This window comes from Notolepis coatsorum (genome assembly GCF_963971535.1).
Source record: "Notolepis coatsorum genome assembly, contig: SCAFFOLD_380, whole genome shotgun sequence".
NCBI classification, from domain to species: Eukaryota; Metazoa; Chordata; class Actinopteri; order Aulopiformes; family Paralepididae; genus Notolepis; species Notolepis coatsorum.
In genome coordinates, this window is record NW_028173899.1 from 23,224 (window position 1) to 48,842 (window position 25,619).

At 44.3% G+C, this 25,619-nt stretch overlaps 1 protein-coding gene across 1 annotated transcript in view; it reads right to left on the reverse strand.

Annotated features, from left to right (window-relative positions):
* The window catches only part of LOC311247672 (tRNA (32-2'-O)-methyltransferase regulator THADA-like), a gene marked incomplete at its 5' end in the record, with an annotated part of 165,195 nt that overhangs the window by 4,734 nt on the left and 134,842 nt on the right, over positions 1 to 25,619 (reverse strand). The window contains 3 exons of the mRNA XM_084338686.1: positions 13,534 to 13,656; positions 14,509 to 14,659; positions 23,389 to 23,461. Coding sequence (XP_084194812.1) covers positions 13,534 to 13,656; positions 14,509 to 14,659; positions 23,389 to 23,461 — 347 coding nt within the window. The remainder of the gene's footprint in view (positions 1 to 13,533; positions 13,657 to 14,508; positions 14,660 to 23,388; positions 23,462 to 25,619) is intronic.

Here is a 25,619-nt window from a genome sequence, read left to right on the forward strand (position 1 = left end):
CTGCCTCTCTTCGGGACAGCCCCGCCTCTGATGTCAGACCAGCCATTTGTCCTAGAGAGGATGGGCCGGTGGCCTTAACTGCTGGCCCCAGGCCAGCCCTCGCAAAACAACACCACAACATTAAGGGAGATAATAGGAAACGTAAGCTGCATTCAAATGCTCTACTTTTTTTTTTCTTTTTTGGAGGTTTCACACTTCATTTAACATGATTTACCTCTGGGCTTTCAGGGTGCAGAACTGCCTTTCTCAAGGGGATTGTCTTTCACAGTGTTATTGGTATTTGTGTTTGGTGTGTATTGTGTGTGTGTGTGTGCGTGTGCGTGTGTGTGTGTGTGTGTGTGTGTACAGGCATGGGTGTCTGTGTAAGTGGCTATTGTTTCTGTTAAGTAGCTGCGTGTATCAGACAATCTTATTTCTGCTGATGACAATGGCAGCAGTGGCAATGTCTTCCAGTCGGTGAATGAATGGCTCGTGGGCAGGACGGTGGGCGCACATTTGGAATTCCGTACGTTGGCACACAATGTGCCCACTGGCACTATTTTTTAAGAATAGAATGGACCCGGGGCAGGGCAGGAGCGTGATGGGCCCGATGTAACCTTGGCAGTGCCTTGCAGCAATTTCACTTCGAGGAATAATAATACAGTATGCTATTGTGTAATGATGACTTCATTCAATAAAAAAAAAGGACTTCAAAGACCATTGGGGCCGAGTGTCCCGCTCCCCGGTCACATCAGAGGTATGCTGGCTGGAGAGACGTTCCCTCCGCCTCGTCTTCTTCTCCAGATGGCTTGATGGCACACGGGGCCCGCTGCCACAACATAGAGGGATGTTTCTGCATGACAGGCAGGCCAGATTCCGGCGGGAAGGGAGGTTGGCTAATTCCCGACATCGATCTGTGGGAGACGTGGACTGGAACTAATTAAAAACTTTTTAAAAATAGGGGGGGGGGGGGGGGGGCATAGAGAGAGAGAGAGAGAGAGAGAGGGGGGGGGGGTAGAGGAGACCTTTGGTGCTCAGTAAAGCCTGGCTTGAGCTTCTGCAGCTGGGAGGTGTCAGATGTCCCATTGAGAGTGTGTGTGTGTGTGTGTGGGGGGGGGGGGGGGGGGGTATTTTTGTGGGCTGTCAGGGCAGTGAATGAAAGAAATCCCCCCCCCCCCCCCCCCCCTCTTCCTTTTGCTGGTCTCATCCTGTTCAGTAGAGAAGTGGGAGGTTTAGCTGCCCCCCCGCTCCAGATCTGATTCTTTCGGAATTGTCAGAGAGTAGAGAGTCAAATCAGAATGATTTAAATGGTAATTTCCTGGTCGGCCACTACAGACTAGCGCTGCCCCAGTGCCCCCCCCCAAACTAACACATAATGAACAACAAAGCACATGACACCACAGACCAGCCAAATAGTGTCCAATAACAGGTTATTAATATATCAAAACCATAGTAATATCCTGTAAGACTTTATTTATTGTTCAAATAACTTTCAGTCAAATTAAGTAGGTTTAATATTTTGCTGAACTGGATGTATTTCCCCAACACAAATTGCCATGATTATGGGTCTTGCTTTCACATCTAAACTAAACTGTTGTTAGATAAGTTTGTAAAATATCCATGAACTCCAAAAAATGGCTTGCAAAGGTCTTTGGGATTGGCCCGTTAACATCCATGAGCCAGGCTACTCTATTATAGCCATGCATCCACTCCACCGCATTCAGTAGCATCGCTCAGCGAGCGATTCTTTGCGAACGGTTCAGCGAGTGATTCTTTGGAGTGATTTGGGGAGGCAGGGTCCGTTGAATCCCTTCACTCTGTTCACTAGTGGCGAATCAAACCGAGAGATTTCAATTCACCGCCAGTGAATGAAATGAAGGGACTGAAATCACTCAATAGTATGCTCCGCCAACACCTGACTCAATTAACTGCTTGTCCTTGGCCAGTACAGAGAGACTCAAAAGGAGCGTCTATTCTAGTTATTATGTTTATTTTTAATACTTATTTTTATAAAAACCACGCTGGCATGGACGTCATACTTCACCATGGACTTATGGTTTAGGTCACGTATGGGCTTAAACTCCGGACTGAAAGAGGAGTTTAACGACACTTTTAGTCAAGATTGGCCATCGGAGATAAGACGAGACAAGGACAAAGACAAAGACGGGGACAATGGAAAAGGCGGAGCGATCAAACGGAAGCACAGAGGACGGAGGAGTGGAATCAGAATCAGGCTAAATAGTTCTGCTTACCGGGCCCGCGATCCCATCGATTCTGTTGGAGAATAAGATGGATGATCTCCGTGCAGCAAGGATTAGATTCCAACGGGACGTGAGGGACTGCAAAATCCTATACTTTTACAGAGACATGGTTGAAGCCATTAACACCGGATCACAAGCTCCAGTGACGTCAGTGAATATGCGGATGTTGTAGTCAGTTTCATAACGTTAGCTGACAACATTGTCCCCACGAAGAAGGTGCAGGTTTTCCCAAACCAGAAACCGTGGGTGGACAGCTCCATCCGAGTGGCCCTGAATGCTCGTGCCGCTGCTTACAACTCGGGCAGAGCATCGGGGAGTATGGAAGAGTACAAGGTAGCAGCCTATATGCTACGCAAAGAGGTTTGGGCTGCAAAACGGCGATATGCGAACAAGATGGAGACACAGATGGCACAGAACGACACGAGAGGCTTATGGCGGGGAGTACGAACGATAACTGATTATAAAGTCAGTCCCCCCTCAATAGTGAGTGCCGATGCCTCTCTCGCGGATGAACTCAACTCCTTTGACGCCAGGTTTGGGGCGAGCAGTGGCGACGTTAGCTCACCGGCTAACGGCGCCACTGACGTGCCGGCTGCTGCGGGGAGGGGGGGGTTCATCCACGGGGGGGGGGACACACACTCTCATTGACAGAACACAGTGTGAGATTAGCGTTCATGGGAGTAAATACTAGGAAAGCTGCAGGCCCAGATGGGACAACAGGACGAATACTAAAGTCCTGTGCAAATCAGCTGGCCCCAGTATTTACATCCATATTCAATCTATCCCTGGCTGAGTCCGTGGTCCCTGCCTGCTTCAAAATGTCCACTATAATCCCTGTACCAAAAAACTCCAGCAGGCCTAAATGACTACAGACCGGTGGCACTCACCTCTGTGGTCATGAAATGGTTTGAGAGGCTGGTCAAGGACCACATCTGTGCCTCTCTCCCTAGTAACATGGACCCACTGCAGTTCGCATACAGGACAAACAGGTCCACTGACGATGCGGTCTCCCAAGTACTACACAACACACTATCTCACCTTGACAGTCAGAAGGGGGGCTATGTGAGATTGCTGTGTTCATTGACTATAGTTCAGCTTTCAACACCATAGTCCCCACCAAACTGGTTGACAAGCTGATCGATCTGGGTCTGAGCTCCGCCATGAGCGCCTGGATCCTGGACTTTCTAAGTGACAGGCCCCAGGCGGTCAGGGTGGGGGGGGTCATACCTCCAGCAAAATCACCCTGAGTATCGGGTACCTGGGAGTCCACATCACAGAGGACCTGACATGGTCAACAGTCACACATAGATTCTGTGGTGAAAAAGGCGAAACAGCGCCTCTATCACCTGAGACAGCTAAGGAAGTTCAGAGTATCGGGGAAGATATTCCACTCCTTCTATACCGGGGCTGTAGAGAGCATTCTGACTGGAAACATCACTGCCTGGTTTGGAAACAGCACGGCACAGGACAGGAAGGCACTCCAGAGAGTGGTGCGCTCAGCAGAGAGTGGTGCGCTCAGCATAGCGTACTACGGGTATTGCACTACCACCCCTGCAGGACTTAGGGCCCTTTCTCACTCACTGCTCTGTGTCGAATCAGACCAGGCTTGCATCAGAAAAGGGTGTGTCTGTCTGAGTGAGAACGCTGTCCCCCGTCCCCGCCCCCCGCTGATTCGTCCCCGGGGGCGCTGAACCTGGACCGCTGAAATAGGTGGTCTCAGGCGCGCACCCGTGGTCGACCAGTAGATCAATGACATTCAATATAATGCATATAATCGATGCAGCAATGTTACTAGTAAAAGCTAACTAGCGTTTAGCCGTTAGCTTAGCGCTATCGTTAAAACGCTCAAAAGCGGACTCTACAACACCATCCATTCGTGATAAAATGGGGTGGGTTATATTGACAAGGCTTGACAACAGAGGTTCAAATATAACTTCATATTTATTAGTTATTTGTTTCTTTATATCAGAATCCATTCTCCAGTCTCCGTGTTAACACTTCCTGTGTTTACATTTCGAGCGTGACATCATCGACTACGGCAAGCTTACAAGCTCAAAACGCAAACCGTAAACAAAACCCAGAGCGCACCCAGACTGAAGTGTGTACACAAACTAGAGGGGGGAGAGGGGGAGGGGGAGTTCGCATCAGATCTCGGAACGGCAGGGCTGTACGTTAACTTTTTTTGCACATAGCACTGGTGCTACAGAGGTTGATAGTTTTGTAGCACAGGCCAAAATCTTGTAGCACAAGTATAAAACGTGTTATATTTGTAACAGTCACAAATGTGCCTATTGTATTTGTGTTATTTAGTTGCAGTGCCATGTTTGGCTGTCATTTAGTATATCGCCATGTGTTATTATTACTATGATACTCTCATATGCTATTTTAAATTAATATCATAAACAACATAAGGAATATTAGCATAATTTTGAGTGGACTGAAGGAATGAGTCAGTGTTAATAGTTTTAAATGCAAATAATTTATTGAAACATAGAAGTGGGGTCGGTTGGGACACACACACACACACACAATGGGGGACCCTGATGTAAACAAGACAAACGTCTTTCTCTGGTCTGCATCCCCTTAACAATTGTGTGTATTGAGCCGTACTGTACCCATTCTGCAATCTGTTAAATAAAGTTTTCATTCATTCACACACACTGTTTCAACTCACCACCCCCGCATCATATTGTAGTCTAGTCTGTCTTCAAACTTCCACTCCTCTCGAAACTTGTATTTGAATATCATCATTATCTGTCCATCCTCAGTTTACTATAATATACTCCTGTCCTGAGTCTTGACTAGTGACTTCATCGTCTTTCCAAACGCACGCACGCACACACACACAGGGAAGGGGAGAGAGTGCCCCCCCATTTCCCTTTCCACACTGTGTCTGCTGGCTCTGCCTGTGATCAGGATTAGCTTGTTAGCTTGCTAACGTTGTAGTGATTGTAATGGTACATAAACGTTAATTTCGGGCGATGTGCGCATAAAGGAATGGCGACGGTGCAAAGCATGTAGATGCATTTGACCCGTTGCGAGAAAGAAAAAACACCACAGACTTATTTCGGGACGTGTAGGCGCACTGCTGTGTTAACGTGCACCAACCGACCAACGCGCTGCTCTGCTTGCAGAAGCAGTGGCACGGATAGGGCGGATACGACTCGTCGAGTTGTCACAAGAGTTTTTTCAAAATAAGAGTATCATATGCACCTGAACGTTGCTAGCTTTCGGAGCCTAGCTGGAGCTGCGCGTGGGCAGAAATGAGACCCGCTACAGGATTTTCAAAATAAGAGTATCTATATGAACCGAATCCCTATCGCACCAGTGCTACTGAAGTTAATCCATCCATCGCACAGACAGCTGTTGCTGTAGCACGTGCGAGATATATGTCGCACTGTACACCCCTGCGGAACGGGCAGAACGGAACGAAATAGAAACGAATAGGGTGAGTGAGAAAGGGCCCTTATATAACAGGAGGTGCAAATCCAGAGCCTGTTGAATAATGAAAGACCCCCACCATCCCAACAACAGCCTGTTCAAGCTGCTGCGGTCAGGCAAGTGCCTCCTACGTACACACACTGCGAGAACAGAGAGACTCCGGCTCAGCTTCTTCCCCCAGGCCATCAGAACACTGAACTCTCCACTCACAAGTACACATGAGCACACACAGACACACAGACACATGCGGCAACCGCTAAAACAATCACTTTAAACAAAATGTCACTTTAAATAATGGAAGTCACTTTAAGGAAGGAGGTATTGTATAGTATAGTTTAGATACATTAAGAGTTAAAATTGTAAATTATATATTGTATAGTAGTGTACATAGGGACCAGTTTCTCAGGAACTTAGCATGTCTTTTTTTATCATGTATATCTTGTGTCTTACCTATTTAATTTATTTCTATGCCTATTTTTATTATTGTATTTCCCCCCCCCCCCCCAATGCGGGCATGACCACCCGCATTTCACTGTATGCCCTGGTATGTATGTGACAAATACATTTTTATTCTTGATTCTATCCCCAGGCCATCAGGATGCTCAATGACTATGAATCACTAACCTAACCAACCATCTTCATTCATTGCACACACACCCACTCACTTTAAACAAGCAGTCACCTTTAACATTCACTTAGACACGTTTAACACATTTTGTACTTCAGTTTGTATATTGTATATTTTGTATAGTGTTTGGACTAAAATAGCTGCCTTGTAATAATTCTGCTATGTCAGTATGGAGTGACATGAGACAAAATGATGGCGTTCATATTGAGTAAACCGGAAACACTGTTCTGGGGCCTGTGTTTTCGAGGGGGCTTTCTCACTAGCCATCCGGGATCGAATCCGAGCACGATCACACCAAAATAAGTGTGATGAGAATGAGAACGCTCCCCCGTCACCGGGGACGCCGATTCGCTCCAAGAAAAGGTGGTTTCGGGTGCGAACCAGTGTCCCCGACAACGGAACGGAGCGTGGTGTGTGCAAGCAAACCTGTAATGATTTCATGCTTGCTTGAATTTTGGGCAGATAATAAAAACATACAGCAACAACTGGACAATACCCACAAAAAAACTACGATATTTATGGGCAATTTGGCGAGTATTTGCGTGCGTGCATGGGTGGGTACAACAGATCAGTCAACAATGTCGAGCTAAAAGTGAAGAAGATAAGGCTTCAATATCTTAAAGTACGGGATGCAGTGCACAAATCAGGCAGCTCATCGGATGACAAGGACACATTTCCGTGGTTTGATGCAGTGGATAAGCATAATCGGCCAAAAACCAACCAGTGATCCCTCCGTTGTTTACTCACTACCCACAGTAACGTGGCCGACGACGGAGCGATCGCAGGTGTGCAAACAAACTGTGCCAAACACGGAGGCGGCTTGCTGTAACAAGTGGTTCTGTTGGTGCTAACCTGCTTGCCCAGAATAGAGTTGTATTCATACTTCAATTTTAAAATATTATTTAGGTCCGTTTGGGATTGTAGTGTAAAACCTGCTCCAACGAGGGAAGCTGTGTTGCAATTTAGCCGAGCGCTCTCTCTCTCTCTCTGTCAAGACACACACACATGAAAACACACAGACACGCACACACAAATTGGCCAGGCTGCGTGTGTCTGTGAGAGAGAGAGAGAGACAAACACAGACAGACATCAGGGCGCAGGGAGCGCTTATTGTTACGTTATCTATTATTAACTCGCTAAACTCTATCGATCTCATTTGATCGCGAAATGCTTTATCCGAGAGCAAGAAGGGTTTAAACCCCAGCTGTAGCAAACCAACTAGGTGCATACGCCACCTGCTGTATTGGAGTGTTGCTCTCCTCAATTGTGCTTGGGAACTAAACGAGGCTGTAGTGTGTACACAGACCAGAGGGGGGCGTGGGAGGGGGGGGGCTATCGCTCTCGAGGACGGAGCGGACCTACCGTGCCTAATGAGAAAACGTCCCAAGTCTACTCCCAGCCAGCGAGGACACACACAGACTTCACTCTCTCTCACACACACACACACACACACACACACACACACACACACACACACACACACACACACACACACAGTCAGAGGAGGGAGACGGTACAGAGGAGCCGAGTGACAGGAAGCATGGAGGTGTGAGATTGAGGGGTGGGTGGGAGTTTAAGGTGTGAAATAAAAACACGCTTTTTACAGCGTTGACTTCCTCCTGGTGGTTGGCGAGAACCAGGGAGAGTGGAGACAGAGGCTGGCCCTACCAGATAGCTCCACTCCATCCATTCAATAACAACCATGGTTAACATTACCATAAAAACGTCAAAGGTTTATGGTCAAAGTTGATGTACTTGAGTACCCTGAAGTCATTGTAATGGTAGTTTTCCTAGAGCCCAGTCGGTGGATCCTATTGTAAGTCAATAGATCAATGGATTAAGTCAATGGATACTCCACAGGGGGGGCTATCGTGGCTGTTCTGAGATCTGTCAGATGCTGGAGACTGCTACCTCTCAAATCTGTGGATTCATGCTAAATCTGATACGGAGGCTTAAATGTTTTTAAAGCAACACAGTGTAGCCTATCCGTTTCATACTGACCTACAGTATGTGTACCACTACCTAGTTACTGGTTTGGAAGATGCTCGTTGACATTCTTCCAAACCCAGGTCCACCAATAACGGTGGATGTATAAATATAAGCCAAGATAGTTCACACGAGTTTGGCTCCGTTTTGCCCTGTGGTGTCAAACAACCACGGCACCAAATTGGATCCAACAAACCCAATAGTTTAAAAAAAAACACACACACAGACAAAAAAACAACAAATGGCTGATTCTGGGCTTGACAACAGCCATGTGTGCTAGATTCACCCAGCAACACTGACCCAGGTTTAACGGGTGAGGGGATCTCTGAGCTAAAAGAGGACACCGTCCGTTTAATGAGTGACCGGTCGGTTTGGTCAGAGCGTCCGCCTCCATTCATCTGGTTCAACCACTGTAAACGAACGAGCCGGGGGGACAGGGCATCATGAATGGCGCATTCAGTCGGGGGCATTTTGTGTTGAGAGTACAGCAGGGTGTAATAGAAGGTTAAAGTGGTTGATGGTTCATTGAAAATGGCCTGGAAAAGAAAAAAGCAAGGGGGACCGGGCAGCAGCAGACAGACGGTCATTAGTAAGACCACTACTGTGTACATTTAACCCTTTCACTACCACACTACATAAGGTTAACCCTTTACTATCACACTAACCATCTGTAGTGGGATAGTAAAGGGTTAACCTTCTGTAGTGTGGTAGTGAAAGGGTTAACACTTTGTCACGTGGCAGTGAAAGGGTTAACCTTCTGTATTGTCGCAGTGAAAGGGTTAACCATTTGGTAGTGCAGTAGTGAAAGGGTTAAACTGCAAATCCGCATGAAAATGCTTTTTCTAGTCCGGGTTTTAAACAAAGATTACCGTCTCGCCCCAACTCATTTAGCATTCTGCCGAGCGTACCCGCATTCCTGTCTTCATACCTGTTAAGTCTGTGGGCCTGTGTTGATGTACAAAGAGAGGGCAGCGAGTGGACTTCTTGTCAACACATCATCTAGCACTCTCCTGGTGTCTTCGCCGTGAAGATTGGAGATTCCCCAACAGCCACACCACCAATCAACCCCACCACACGCACAGTCCTGTCCCTTTGGTCGGCTCTATGTGAGGTTATTCCCTATCCCATCTCTCAGTCACGGTCGCAAAGCCTGCTTATTATAAGAGATCTTGGGCTTGTTTTTCCTGTATGGTCGCTTACAAATATTGGTAGCCGCGGGTTGCGTTTTTTGGGGCTTGTTGATGTAGTTGCTTAGTTGGGCCCAACGTAGACTGTTCCATACATTTTGTGGCCCATTCAGTGACCACTCCTCTGTTGTTAGGAGCCAGACAAGCATGTTTGTGTGCACATTGTCCACTTTACTCCGACTGCCGGTGTGAACCACAGCTATCTGTGAATATTTATTACAGGACTTTTGAGTGTTTGCTGCATGGTGTGTTTTCCTAAATATGCATGTAATGACCGATGAACCAGTGGCTACACATACATTAATTGAGATGGCCAGTCAATTGTTAAAAAGAAAAATGTAGAATTACAAGTTACAAGATAGTTTCAAATGGTTGCAAATACACAATAAATTCATACACACACATATATAAATATAAAAATATATATAAATTGATCAAGTGGCCTCTCTTTCTCAAATTGTGGTATATAAGATTGCCTGTTTCGGGCTCTTTTTTTGGAGAGCCAAGTCGCTTCTTTTGGGTTTGATTCCATAGACCTGGTTGCTTGTTTCTCTCGCGAGATCTGGCAACACTGCTCTCTGCCTGAGTGTGGAAGTCCAGTGGGGGTGAGTAGAGTTTGATTTCAGGCCAAATTAGTGTGGAGTTATTTGGGTGGTGGTGGTATGGTTGGGAGGGGGCGGTTGGGATTGGGGGGGGGGGGTAGATTTGCTCTTCCCGTCCGGGACAATGGCTCCACTGTGGTTCACAGCCTGGCGGTGGTTAACTCACGGATGCACATTGGAACGGACGCACACACACACAAACATACGTTTAGGCACGTGCATGCACACATACACGCACACACACACACGCACGCAAATGTACACACACACACAAACACTTTTGTTTACACTCACAAGGCTGTTAAAGTGTATGTTCTCTGAGAGAGGATGCCTTTAGCCAATTGTACACTTTTATTACACACCACTGATTGTCTATACAGCACTTTAATCCTGTCACACTCCACTGTCAAACAGGAAGTATACTAACTGGTGCTAACTACACTCCTACTGTTTTCCAATATATTGAATAAATAATATAATATTATTGTATTATAGCATCTGTGCAGCCTTGTTTATTCACTGTGTCCATGGAAATGACGATGAACGTAAGGTAAGGTTTCCTTACACAGAAAAGATAGTCTATTTACTTTCCATAACACTACATAACTATGCAACTCATAAATGTTAAGAAAAGCATCGTTTTTGGTTATTACTTATTAGTGATAATCTGTATAAATGCAATTAAAAGTTATTGCAACATTTTCTTTCAAAGTTATTTGGTCGGAGAGGTCCGGATTTGGTAGTTATAAGGCACGTAGCTGCTCTGCGTAGGAGTGTGTTCTATTATTGTTGACCACGAACCAGTGTTTCTTAAACCAAGGCTCAGGACCCGTTTCTGTTGGTTGCTGACATGAAAAGAGTCGTTAAAGAACCCAGGGCGCCTATCGCAAAGAGTAGGGGGTTCCCCCGACATCCTGGCCAAATTCCCAATTCTCTGACGTCAAGGCCACCTAATCATCCCTCCCCCCTTAATTGGCTGATATCAATCCCCGTCTCCTGAGCCGTTCAGCCATTGTGTAGTGTGATGGTGCCAGTGTATGGCAGCCATTGAGCCTGCATAGCCCAATGTTGGGTGCTACTAGTGGTGGTGAAGGAGGCAATTTCCACCCTACATTGTGGGGAGCGCTTTGAGTGTCTAGAAAAGCGCTATATAAATGTAATTCATTCATTCATTCAAGAGCACTAGCATGACATACAATAGGACAATTTATCATCTTTCAATGGGATCATATCGTGACAATATCCTAATATCGACATATCGTGATAGACAATTATGTTGTCTAAATTGATAATAACAAGCACATATTAACTACAATTTCTTTAAATATACTTGAGTATTAAAAAATAGCAGTTTTGGTTTCATGTCACACTTTACCCGTTACCAGTACAATGAGATTACCATCATCAACTGGACTACATAACCCGTGATTTACATAACCCATAGATATCTGGAACGAGTTGCCTCCCCACATTAGGCTGGCCCAAACGCTCCCAATATTTAACCCCCCCCCCCCCCCCCCCAAAACACTGTTCTCCCTAGCATTTAAAAAAATTTTACAGTCTACTGCCGTAATCTGTTTGTAGTTCTGTGTGCATTGTATTGTGATTAGTCTATGTGTTTTTTACTGTATTGATTGATTGTGAAGCACTTTGGTCAACTTTGTTGTTTTTAAACGTGCTATATAAATAAAAGTTGGATTGGATCGTGATGAATCTCCCCAGCCTTAGTCCAAATGGAACACAACCTTTATGGAACCAGTACATACTAGTCCAAGACTACTCTAGAGACCAAGACTATGCTTAAGCTAAACCTATAGCTGTATCTTGGCCCGTATCAGTCAAAGCCGAGCTGTCTTCCAGATCAGAGCTTCTCACCTCTCTGCCAGGACATACATATCAAAGGCAGCCGACACCTCAGCTACTTCACTCACGCAGTTCCAGGTCGTAAAACAATAGCCCCCCACCCTGCTGAAGACACACATGCTGGTCTGGAGCAGGGGACACAGACACAGGGACACACGTGCGTGCCGTGCGCGCACACACACAAATGTTTGTGCAAAATAAATATTCTCTGGGAATTACAGAATTTTTTACATGCAGACAGACAAAGCTACACTACAAACCTATGCTGGGTGTTGCAAGTGTTAATGCTTGTATGTCAGCAGAGCCTAATTTCCTATGTGAGGACCTGTGTCCAGGAGGAAATGAGGCTGTCTTACTGTAAGTTCCAGCCTGTCTGCCTCCCACACGTGTGCACGCGCACACACACACACCTCCAATTGTGTGGTAAAAATGGACAAAGGGGGATCCCCCAGTCTCTCTCACTCACTCACTCACACACACACACGCACACACACACACTATTCAGAGATGAAAACCCAATAATCACACGCAAACATAATCACACACATGCATGACCATAATCGCATACATATGCGCACTCAAAAATAAACAATCACACACATACTCACACACACACACACACGCGCACACACACGCACACACACACACAGTCTCTAATTATACGTATTGTGCTCTCTTCCTGTTCAGAAGAACAGCTCAGTCTTGGTCATTGCTGTTTCTATCCTATCTGATGTGTAGCTGACAGCTTATCGCCCTATCTCACCTGACTCGGCCCTGTGTACATAAACACACCTTAGCGTATGGGTATTGGAGAGAGCAGTAAGGGGGGAGATACCATCGGCGGAGACAATACTCAAGACACAATAAGGGTGTCTCCCTGGAAGAGGCCTGGGAGAGTACAGGAAGTGTGTGTGTCTGTTCTTCTGTTGTTGTTGTTGTTGTTGTTGTTGTTGTTGTTGTTGTTGTTGTTGTTGTTGTTGCTGTGGGTGTTGTTGCTGTGGGTGTTGTTGTTGTAGTAGTAGTAGTAGCTGCTGCTGTGGAGACACTTGAGATGGATGAACAGATGTCAGTCTTCTGATGGTGAGTGTGTGTGAGAGAGAGAGAGAGAGAGAGAGAGAGAGAGGGGGTGAGAGAGAGAGAGAGAGAGAAAGAGAGAGGGTGAGAACATGACCATAGTATGTGTTTCTAGTGAGCTCAGATTGCCGTGGGTGAGGGGAGAGTTTGTGTGATTGTGTGTGTGATTGTGCGTGATTGTGTGCATGATTGTATGTGTGATTGTGTGTGTGATTGTGTGTGTGTTGCGCAAATGCATGCGTGTTTAAAAGGCTGTTTAATTGCGAATCCATTTCTTGAGAACTGGCGTCACCAAATACTTTACCAAACAAACAACGCTTCATCCCAATGACACATTACCACACATGCACGCGCGCACACCAAAGCCCATGTTCCCCCACTGTCAACCTGTTTCTCAACCCTGGTGAGAAACAACGTCACCGTCCCTCCATAACTCCAACATGTGTTTGTGTGTAAGTTATTTATGCTGACTAGTACTACATGCATTTTTGTGTGTGTGTGTGTGTCTGTACCTGTGTTGAGCAGATGTGACGGTGCGTTGGAGATGAAGTCAGAAGCGGCATCTCTAACGTCCTGGTCTTCATCCTGCAGCAAGGTGAACACACTCCTCCACAGAGACATCGTGGCAGGCAGGCCTGAGAGAGAGAGAGACACACATACACACACGCACACGCACACACACACACTCAACTCAGCATGTCTTAAATAACTTGTCTAGCCCACGCTGCGCTCCACTACCACAACAACGGCACGCTAAATAAACAACATCATGGTTTTCTCCACTGCATCATGGTACCATCATAGTGTATTCTCTTTTAGAACGCAATACAGTCCAGATGTAGAGAACAACAGCTGGATGCATTTCAAATGATAGGAAAAAAAAAGTAAAAAAAACACAGATAATTCATCTTCATCTACAAGGAGTTTAATTTTGACGCAATTTAATTTGCCTGGGATGTTATAACACGCATTATAACATTCCTCCTGTGTAGCTCATTGGGTAGAGTGCTTGGCACTCTTAGCATTGCGTTAACCCTTCCAGGGTTAGGGGTTCGATTCCTCCTGGGGCCATGCGGTATGTGCAGGCATGCGTTCGTCATGGGACGGGGTTGCACTCCGTGCAGGGTCAGATAAGTACTCGCTATAAGTACCCACCTGGGCTACTTTGCATATCAATATAGCGCCGGTCGTCAGGTGTGTTAAATACGTTCTCAGATACATTCACACCTAACTTGTTGTGAATGACATGTGTTACATTCCATTCGTAGAGGCAATTAGGCACTGTCTGTAGTCTGTGCTCAAGCGAGGGGATATTTATGCGCCGGGAGCGCGCGTGCACATGGCGCTATTAGGTGCGTGCAACCCCAGTTGATTTCAGGAACGCACGCCTGGGTATGTGCTCTGTGTTGTAAGGCTGGTGGGGACTCACCCAGAGGCAGGCTGGGGCTGGGTATGTGCTCTGTGTTGTAAGGCTGGTGGGGACTCACCCAGAGGCAGGCTGGGGCTGGTGAGTAGAGCGGCCGTACCTCTGACCAGCACCTCAGCAGTCATCAGCTTGACCTCCGCAGGCTGCTCCTCACCGCAGCACGAACTCACTAGCGCCCCCCACTGGGTCAGGCAACCCTCTGCGTGCACACCCTGGACAACAAAGGCCAATTTCGTCACACTTACACAGATAGGCCAAGATATTACAATTATTAAAAGGTACATTTACAAGATTTTTCCTGAAGTTGATCGTTCATGAGAAGGACAAGTGATGATTGGACATAAAACAGGATATAAAGCCTACCAAGAAGCTCAGCCAGAGAAGCCAGATTTCCAGAAACATAACATGTCGGTAGGGTTTATGTCTGATTATCACATGTCCTCCTCACAACAGAATGATAGGTAAAAAAAGGCAAAAAAGGAAATCAAGGAAATGTCGCTTTAAGACAGTCTGATATGTACCGTCTCTTTAAGACAGTCTGAGTCTGAGATGTAATGTCTCTTTAACACTTTGCATGCCACGCCCGAGATTTCTCGGGTTTACCCCCCGCGGGTTGAATGCCCACTCACGAGAATTCTCTATTTTTTTTTTTATCAATCTGAAATCATATTTCATCAACCGTGTCTACTGTTGGCAATTCAGCTACCTCAGGCGCTCAGATGTGAAGAAAGCGCCCCCTATCGTCTCCCAGGTGGTAATTTACCCTTTTGGATTGAACTCAATGAAAATGAATGAGAAAAAAAAACCCGCACTCCACATTTTACTTCTCACTCACGCAGCCGGCATCTACCAGCTTCATGCTGGACTCCCGGAGCCGCGGGGAATATGTGTTTTACTGTATACACGGTGAATCAATAAAAAGATCGATTTTTTCGAATGGCGATCAGGAATTGGAATAATCCATTTGGATACCATCTGATCTCAGGTAAGGAATCTATGTTACAAGTCTAAGGATAATCAGACTCGTTTTCACGGATATATAAGCTTTTATGTGATTATGTGATATCGCTGTTTGACTGTGCACGCCGTCAGGAAATAGGAGAAGCGATTTTCAGCGCACGCCACGAGTGTGCATGCGTACACATCGATAATCGATAATCTAGCGTTTATTTGAAAACGATTCATAAATAGGCCGAACAATGACAACGTTCTAGAATATTCCAGTAAAAGGCGATTATCATGGAAACCGTTTTTTTCTCCGTGAAAACGAGGGGTTTTCTAAATGCTATGAAACGGAAATTAACCGATAAAAAAACAATCTGCTTCGACAATGTTGACTGGAAATAGGTCATTGATAATGCGACGGGCAGATTAGACACATAGCCATAATTTAAAACATAGATTAGGCGATATTAACGTTAACATTGGAGTGGATGTGGGCATTCAAGGGGGTAAAAAGGAAAACACGGCTGGCTCTCAAAATGTTAAGACAGTCTGATATGTTTAGACGGAGCCGAGTAATTCGCTTCATCCGAGCACTTCCAAACACATCTGGCACACTCGATCCATAAGTTGTGCCAAATTATGTCCGGGACCAGATGGACACCAATACTGGAAATCGCGATCAGACAATTGGAATATTCTTTTTGGAATACCACAGACCACAGGTAAGGACTATCTGACATCAATTAACCATCCAGCTGATCGGCTTCTGTGGTGTTCAACACGAATGCCGTTACTGGTCATCAAAGCATAAAAAAACTACCCCCCCCCTTTCATGCATTCATGATGAAACATAAGACCTATTATATACATTTGATTTGGAAATAGTAGCGTGTCCAGGCAAGAAATGCAAACGCTTATAGTAGAATTCACATTGCGCCCTATTACTCGCTTCCCAGGAATTATCCCGGATCACTCTGAAATTATACTTATATTCACCACGGGATAACGCGTGAACGTATGCATGAACAAATAATCTCTTTTTTGCATCTTGGACGGAAGAAAGTCAGTGTCAAATGACCATAGTATTGTCCCCATAGCTATAATATAGAATATAGATATAGCTCTACAAACAAGGTGACGCACTCCTATCTTTAAAGCGTGGCATAGCTACAACGGGACCGGCTAATCCCTGGCGCTGAATGAGTTAAGACAGTCAGAGACGTAATGTCTCTTTAAGACAGTCAGAGACGTAATGTCTCTTTAAGACAGTCTGAGATGTAATGTCTCTTTAAGACAGTCTGAGATGTAATGTCTCTTTAACCTCTCCGTCAGTGAACCGCAAATGACATCACGTCATAAATCAACCTCTCCAGACTGTCTGACAAAATTATAGTTTTTTTTCTCAAACGTATTCAAGTATAATCAGTGTATTCTCTTCCAGAGGACTCCATATCACTCATCTCAACGTAAGAAGCTTAATCAATAAAATGGACGAAATCAGAATAATGTTTGGAAATAGCAAAGCCGCAATACTAACTTTCTCTGAAACAATGCTGGACAGTTCCATAAACGACTCTGAGATTGAAATAGAAAATTACACTGTCATACGTAAAGACAGAAATAGAAATGGGGGGGGTGTATGTGTTTATGTCCGAGCGGACATTTGTTTTAACATGAGGCCCGAGTTAAATCACAATGATATCGAAGCAGTGTGGCTTGATATCATTTTTCCTAAAACAAAACCTCTCTTAATCGGTGTCCTCTACAGACCTCCAACTCAAAATTCATTTTATGATTTACTGGAAGAGAGCTCAGTGGATCTTTGTAAATCTGAGGTGATTTTGATTGGAGATTTTAATACCAACACTCTTAAAAAAGATGCACCAATCTTTAAATCATTCAGAAATTACTGCAACCTACATGACTTAAATCAGCTGATCACTCAAGTCACAAGAGTCTGCTCTTCCACACAAACCATCATTGATCTAATTCTGACATCAGACCAGACCAAGATCTCTAGAAGTGGCGTGATAGAGTGCAGTCTAAGTGACCATCACATCATTTTCTGCACTCGTAAAATTCACAGACCTGTAATAAATTGTCACAACACAATCAGATTCAGATCTCTGAAAAACTACACAAGTGAAGCCTTAAGAACAGCTCTGGACAAAGTAGATTGGACAAATGTACTAAACTGCACATCGACAGAAAAAGCTTGGTCATGCTTTAAAACCACCTTCCTTTCAGTTATTGACACGCTTGCACCCTCAAAGGTGACCAGGGTCAAAGCTAGAACAGAGCCCTGGGTCACTGCCGAGATTCTAAAAGCCATTAGAGTGAGAAATGAGAGCTTCTCTAAATACAGAAAAACTAAAAATGAACAGCTCTTTGAGACCTGTAAAACACTAAGAAATGGAGTAACTAATATGATCAAAAAAGCAAAACGGAACTCTTTTAACGAAAAAATTGAGGAAAATAAAAATAATCCTCAAAAACTGTGGAAGTCTTTAAAAACACTGGGTCACAAGACTAAAACCACAAATCTCAACCTGAAAATAGATAACACGATCATCTCTGACAAATTGAGCGTGGCAAATTGTTTAAACACCTTCTTCACAACTGTTGCTACCACTTTGGTGAACAAACTGCCGATCCACTCTGGCCGATATGGCATACAGCACATCCAGGCCTTTTATAAGGAACTGGGTGTACGTGAAAATGATTTTAAATTGACTGAAGTAACTACTGAAGAGGTTATGAAAAAGCTCAGTATGCTGCAGCCAACAAAAGCCACAGGCCATGACAATATTCCCACCAGATTTCTCAGAGACTCTGCTTCCATCATAGCTCCCATTGTAGCCCATATCACCAACCTCTCCATCAATCAGGGTCACATCCCGCAAGAACTCAAGCTTGCTAGGGTAACCCCTCTATTTAAAAAAGGAAACAAACTAGATCCAGGTAACTACCGCCCCGTTTCTATCCTTTGTTCCATATCAAAGGTAATTGAGAGGCTGGTATATGAGCAGATAGACAACTACCTGACTGAACATAGACTACTGTACCAGTTCCAATCAGGTTTCAGAAAATCACACTCCACTGACACCTGTTTACTGTACCTGACCGATTATATAAAACGGGAGATGGACAAGGGGAACTACTGCGGGATGGTAATGTTGGACTTGCAAAAGGCGTTTGACACGGTCAACCACTCCATCCTACTAGAAATATTGAGAGCGATAGGCTTTGATAGCAAGTCAGCCAAATGGGTCAAGTCCTACCTGGAGGGAAGAGAACAGGTGGTAGACATCAATGGCACCTTGTCCTCGTCCCTTCCAGTGACATGTGGGGTCCCCCAAGGAAGCATTTTGGAGCCTCAACTGTTTTTAATATATATTAATGACATGAAATCGGCATGCAATTGCAACCTGTTCCTGTTTGCTGACGACTCGGCACTCCTGGGCCCTCATTCATCAACGTGTCTTACGCACAGATTTGTGCTTACCCTGTGCGTACGATAATTTCTAAGCAAAGAGTGGGATTCATCAGTTTCAACTTGAACTTGACTCCGTGCTTACGTGTACGCACAGGTCAGAGCACACTTAGCTGACGCCCAGTGGTAGAATATCGTTACTACGCACAAGCGCTCCTCAGTACATGCATTCGTTCCAACGCGGAAATAAAGACACTGGCCGTGTTCTGTATGAGTCTGACCCCGTAATTCATTATAGTTCATTGTGAAATAGCGATATTAGTGTAATTATTGTCAAACCCTAAATAGCATGTGGAATAGGTCTTTCTCTCCGAATGAATGCAGGTTTATATATATAGTGTTATGGGGTGCACTGACTGCGCTCGCAGGAACTGTTTTCAGAGATAGCATCAGATAGGGATGAATGAGGGGCAGTCTAATTGCAGAGAGAACATAATATTAACTAGAGTCCACTACCCGAGACACCTCCTTCATTTGTACCGCAATTTGGGACCCAAATTGGAGCTACGAGCTTAAAAGCTTTTCCGTGCTTATTTGATCAAGGTCCAGCTGCAGAGCCGGAGAGACAGACAGCAGAGAGACAGACAGACAGACAGATAGACAATGTTCCACAGTGTGTGTGTGTGACCACTAGTCTCCTAGTAGAGACCCCCCCCTCTGGACCACCTCCCAGTAGAGACCCCCCCCCCTCTGGACCACCTCCTAGTAGAGACAAGTTTTCTGAAATTTATGTTTATATATGCAAATGAGGCACTTCCCCATTAAATATGTGGACATTTATGGATGCAATAAGGCAAAATGAAGTAAAATGAACAACTAAATGTGTGTTATTGACGTTTTATTGTCACTAGTTTCATAGAAGACATGTTTAGGAAGCAAAATATAACAGAATCTCAAAATCAACAAAAAAGGTATATTTGCCTATTCACCTGCAGTGTCTCGCCTTAATCCTCATCTTCTTCCTAGAGAAGTCTCTACTAGGAGGTGGTCCAGAGGGGGGGGGGGGGGGGGCTGAGTCTCTACTATTAGACTAGTAGTCACACACACACACACACACACACACACACACACACACACACACACACACACACACACACACACACACACACACACACACACACACACACACACTGTGGAACAGTGTCTGTCTGTCTGTCTCTCTGCTGTCTGTCTCTCTGCTGTCTCTCTCAAAATAGTATAAGTGCTATCTTGGCCCTGAGAGTTGCTCTCCGGCTCTGCAGCTGGACCCTCTCAAATCAGCACGAAAAAAGCTATAAGCTTATAAAACGATTTAATATGCTAAACTTCGTTTTAAATTCCTTAATTCACTTTTGTTTATTTCATAAAGATTTTCCCGACATAATGATACCTGCCCCGACCAGATCCGTGACTCTGTTGGATACAGATGAATTATCTACTCAGAAAGCTTATAAAACAATTTAATATGCTAAACTTTGTTTTTAAATTCTTTAATTCACTTTTGTTTATTTCATAAGGATTTTCCCGACATAATGATACCTGCCCCGACCAGATCCGTGACTCTGTTGCGATACAGATGAATTATCTACTCAGAATAGTATTATAAAGTGGCTATCTTTTATGCTGTAGATCACTGCTGGTATATGTGCGTGCAGAACCTTTATTTCAGCGGGGACTGTAGTATTTATTTGACGTTACTGTACAATATATGTGTATTAAAAGACGGAGCTGTCTTTTATTGTATTATAATAATTAATATTAAAAATAGATTAAGAAAGGCATTCTTATTCCAGCATGCATTAATGACACTAACGGGCAACGGCAAAACAGTGGTTAATGGTCTTTATTAGTGTTTGCGGTGTCCAGGCAGCAATGGTCTTTTAGGAAGTTAATAGGTATAATATCCGACAGTGTACAACACCCTCGGTTTAGTCCATTCTTCCACATTTCATGGGGGTGTCCATTACCGTATATGGTTAATCGGGGCGGTTTTGGTATGCAAATACGTGAAAGTGTGCACGAGCCTCGGCGCAGGGCCAAGGTGAGATTCATCATGACAGGTGTGCGTAGAACCTGCGTACGCACGTGTGGTGAATCCCGATTTTCCTGTGCGTACACTCATTCTACATTCTGTGCTTACGTGTGGAAATAGAACATGTTCTACGCACACGTTGATGAATGAGGGCCCAGGTCTCTGACAGGGATAAGTCTAAAGTGGAAAGTGTCCTGAGCAGTGAAATGAAAAAGATCTGCTCTTGGCTCAGTGACAATAAATTGTCTCTACATCTGGGAAAAACAGAGGCTATACTCTTTGGGTCAAACGCCAACCTAAAGAAATCCCAGGGTTTTAAAATTAGAGTAGGTGAAAACGTTATTGAGGATAAAGAGGAGGTCACCTACCTGGGCTTTATTTTAAATAACAAACTTTCTAATGAAAAAATGGCACAAAAAGTTATTACTAAGGTCAATCAAAAAACCAAATTTTTATTTAGAATTTCCTCATTCATAAATAGAATCGCTCTCAGGACCCTAGCTGGAGCCCTCATCCAATGTCACTTTGACTATGCTTGCACTTCATGGTACAGCAACATATCAAAACAAATGAAGACAAAGCTCCAGACCTCCCAAAACAAACTAGTGAGACTCCTGCACAACCTTCACTTTAGGACTCACCTAACGCCAGCCCACTTTAGCAGTCTGGGATGGCTTAGGGTTGAAGAAAGGGTACACCAGCTTAAAATGCTACTGGTTTTTAAAGTACTGAAAGAAACGGTCCCCAAGTACCTAGTAAATTATTTTAATAAAGTAGGAGATGTCCACAAACACGCCACAAGAGGAAGCCCCACGGACCTGGTTCCGCCGAGAGTCAGGACATGCATGGGGAAAGATGCATTTTTTTACTCGGCTACGGTAATGTGGAATGCCCTGCCAACATTCATAAAACTCCTGAACTCCCCTCTCGGATTTAAATCCGCCCTAAAAACATGGCTCAGCAGCAACTCAAATTGGTCTTAAAATGTTTTTTATCTCTTTTATCATAACTTGGCTTTTATTTCTTTTATCATGAGTTGCTTTTAAGGGTTTGCGGATTTTCTTTTAACATTAGTTAACTGTATGAGTTGTCAGGTTAGGTGTTTTTATACACATTTTTAGGATGTATCCTGTCTAGTGTACATGTCCATTTGTGTTTCTGTGCCTTTTTATGTTCCATGTATGGACCACAATGGAAACAAGCCTTGGCTTTATTGTGTTTTATCCATTTTTGACCAGCGTTGTTGACACTGTTATTGTCTTGTCTTTTAAAATGTTTTTTTGTCCTACGATTTGTGTCAAAATAAAGTATTCAATTCAATTAAATTCAATAAACAGCATAACCATGTCACAACAGCAGTTATAATGTATATTATCATCAATACGTTAGTTTACCAATAGGTTAAAGTGTTATTAGATAGATAGTTTTCGTTTTTTCTGTTTAATTTGCTAAAGTCGGCCATTTTGAAAAAAAAATAGCAGAGAATTGTAGTTTTTTTTGCCATTTTGAAGAGGACACCGAGAGCTTTCAATGAGCGTTGGAATTTTTCCGAATGACACTTCCCAAAAGCCTCTATGGGGCTTCAAGCTAATTACTTCTGTATGCATTTTTATAATTTTTTTTTACTTCTGTATGCACTCTTATTACTCGGGATAATAAACCACAAAAAATAACGTTATTGACATATATTGGAGCGCAGTTAGTTTGTCTCCCCTATTTTTAGCATGTAGCAACAATCAGATTTGAAATTAGTTTCAAAATGGCGGCACTCTGGCCAGTATAATAAACCTACTGTACATACAGTAGATTTCATTATTTGTTCTTATGCACGCCTGGTGATACTAAATCCAAATTGAACTCGGGCATTTGAAAGATAAGATTTGGCACAATCCATGTACACGTGATCTCAAGAAGGTACTGAACGAGATCAGTGGCAGTTTTTCATGTCTGGTCATTTTTAGCATGGTGTTATTCACTGTTAAAGATGCAAAGAAAAATCATAATTCATATTCTCCTTTGTTTCATCACAATTTAAGCAAGCCTAGTAATAGACACAATATTTCTGACACTGGTAATACATTCACTGAGGTCCATAGATGTCCCTAGATACCAATAACATGCAAATTGACCTTGTAGAAGTGGAGCAATATTCCATTTACTTAGGTATGTATTTTAGGCGAAACATTTTCAGAAAATAGGGCTTCGGGACAGTCTGAGACGTAATGTCTCTTTAAGACAGTCTGAGACGTAATGTCTCTTTATCTCCACCACACTAATCTCACAAACACAATTAAGTACAATTTCTCACTTGAACTTTGCCATTTCGGTTCTGGGAAGAAAGTAGCAGAAATGCATGCTTGATTAAGGGTTTCCATGGCCACGGCCCTAAGAAGTGCAAGTTAGAAATGAAAGTCGCCAGAGATAATTGTACCCATTGGCTGCGTGTCAACATGGATGGGTGGTTAGGGGAGGTTATCAGTAGCAGTCTTTACCTGGGTGTCAGAGCTGACTAGTTTAACCACCAGCTGAGAGGCCAAGGTCACAGCAGCACAGAACAGCTCCACACTGAAACACAAGACACATTAAATACTTTATTTCAGTCCACAGATCATATATCACACACGTACAAACACATGGGATTCATGGGAACAGTCTCCATCACAGTGCCTGGCTACCCATTAACGGCAGAGATCCAACTAAATCTTGCCAGCTGCTGGTCTCTCCTCCCTAACAGGGCTGCAGTCTAGTGGTAAACCCATATATTGGCAGACGGTTGGTATCAGTGGATACTAGGGCTGACCTTTGAAGCTTTTTATGGCAATCGAAGCTTCGGGGCTTCGAGATAAAAAAATTAATTAATTAATAATAATAATAATTTTAATTTTAATTTTTTTAAGCTTATGTTGTGGGACTTGTACAGCACTTTGGTCAACCTTGTTGTTTTTAAATGTGCTCTATAAATAAAGTGGATTGGATTGGATTAATTAATTAAATTAATTAATAATGAGTCGGGCGGCCTCATTTACGGCTCTCCGTTACACAGCCAACAACATTACATTACATAATTATGTTGCAACCTGCGGCACGGTGGTGTAGTGGTCAAACACTGTCGCCTCACAGCAAGAAGGTCCAGGGTTCGATTCCCGCTTGGGGACCAGGTTTCCGTGTTGCCAGTTACCCAGGTGGGGTATCTCCCAGGCCTTTCTGTGTGGAGTTTGCATGTTCTCCCCGTGCTCGCAAGGGTTTCCCCCCCGATAAGATAAACCCAATGGAAAAACATGCACAACAACAAGATCGCTAACGCTGTGGCGTCCTTGACGAAGACGGACAGGAGCACTTGGATTGGTCCCCTGGCGTGGCTCACGTTGATGCCTGTCTGCTCCCGGCTGCCCTTGGGGGGAAGGACGACGGGATGGGTTAATCGCAGAGACGAATCGCATGCATGCATCGCATGCGTGCCGATTGATGACCTCTGAGCAGGTCCTAAATTATTATTATTATTATTACCTTCGTTAGTTGCATTGGAGGCGGAAGATTTTGCATTTTTTTTTTAAATATATATTCAAATGTTATTTTCCCGTTCGAATCCCATGCCCATCGAACGAAGCTTCGAAACTTCGAAGTATTTAAGACAGCCCTAGTGGATACACGCTTTAAAAAGCACAATTGGTATCGACCTGGTTTTATTTTTTCAGATGATTTGGCCAATTGTGGAATTAGCATTTTTACATTTAGTCATGTAGCTGACGCTTTTATCCAAAGCGACTTACAAGTTCTATACGACAAGTCAGCAGGAAGGGCACAACTCTGGCAGCTAAGGGTAAGTAACATTGTTCGTCAAACAGTGTCGAACTTGAGTGCTACAGACTTGAGTGCATATTAGCATAGTAGGTAATAATATAGGCAAAGTAGATTGCTTGGTAGCAGTACAATGGTTATTATAATAAATTTTTTTGATCCACTTTTTCTCAATTTTTTTCTATTTTTCTCCCATCCCAATTCCACTGTGCCAATTCTTCCCTCCCCTGTCTTGAACGTTGCTCGCATATGCCCCCCACTGGCCGGTTGTAGGGAGGATAGAAGCCTTGCATCACGTGTCCCCTCCGATACACGAGGAGGCAGCCTGTCACATCTTTTTACCTGCCAGCGCGGACTCTCATTGGCGAGGTGTAACGCATGGGAGGCTCACACTACCCCCGCCATTTCCTGTCTCTGCTGTGCAGGCGTCCCCAACGCGTGTATCACTTCCGCAACGGATTTAGTCGGAGTTCGGTTTCCGGGTTCGCCTGATTGGCCACTAAGCCCACGTGACCCTACGCTAGCACGCCCCCCTTGCCCCGCTTACGCCTGAGAGTCACACACAGCTAGCGGCAGCCAGAGAGCCTTGCTACTTCTAGCCGAGTGATGACTGAAGCTCTATCTGTTTCACCTAACAGCACTATTGCTCCGTGATCATAGCCATCCATCTCTAAAGCTAACCACTATTTGTAAAAGCCACAACCATGTTACCATATGTAATAATGTAAATCATTGTGTCGTTGTACATATTGTGTATACACCGTTAGAAGCTAACGTAGCTTAGCTTGGTAGCTGCTGTTGTGCTAACGCCATACCACGACACCCAGCTTGTTAGCCAGCATGAATGCCGATGTAGAAGGCATAGACGCAGGTCGCTTGTTGGCCGGCATGAGTGCCTGATTTGGGGTGGTTCTCTCCTCTTTGT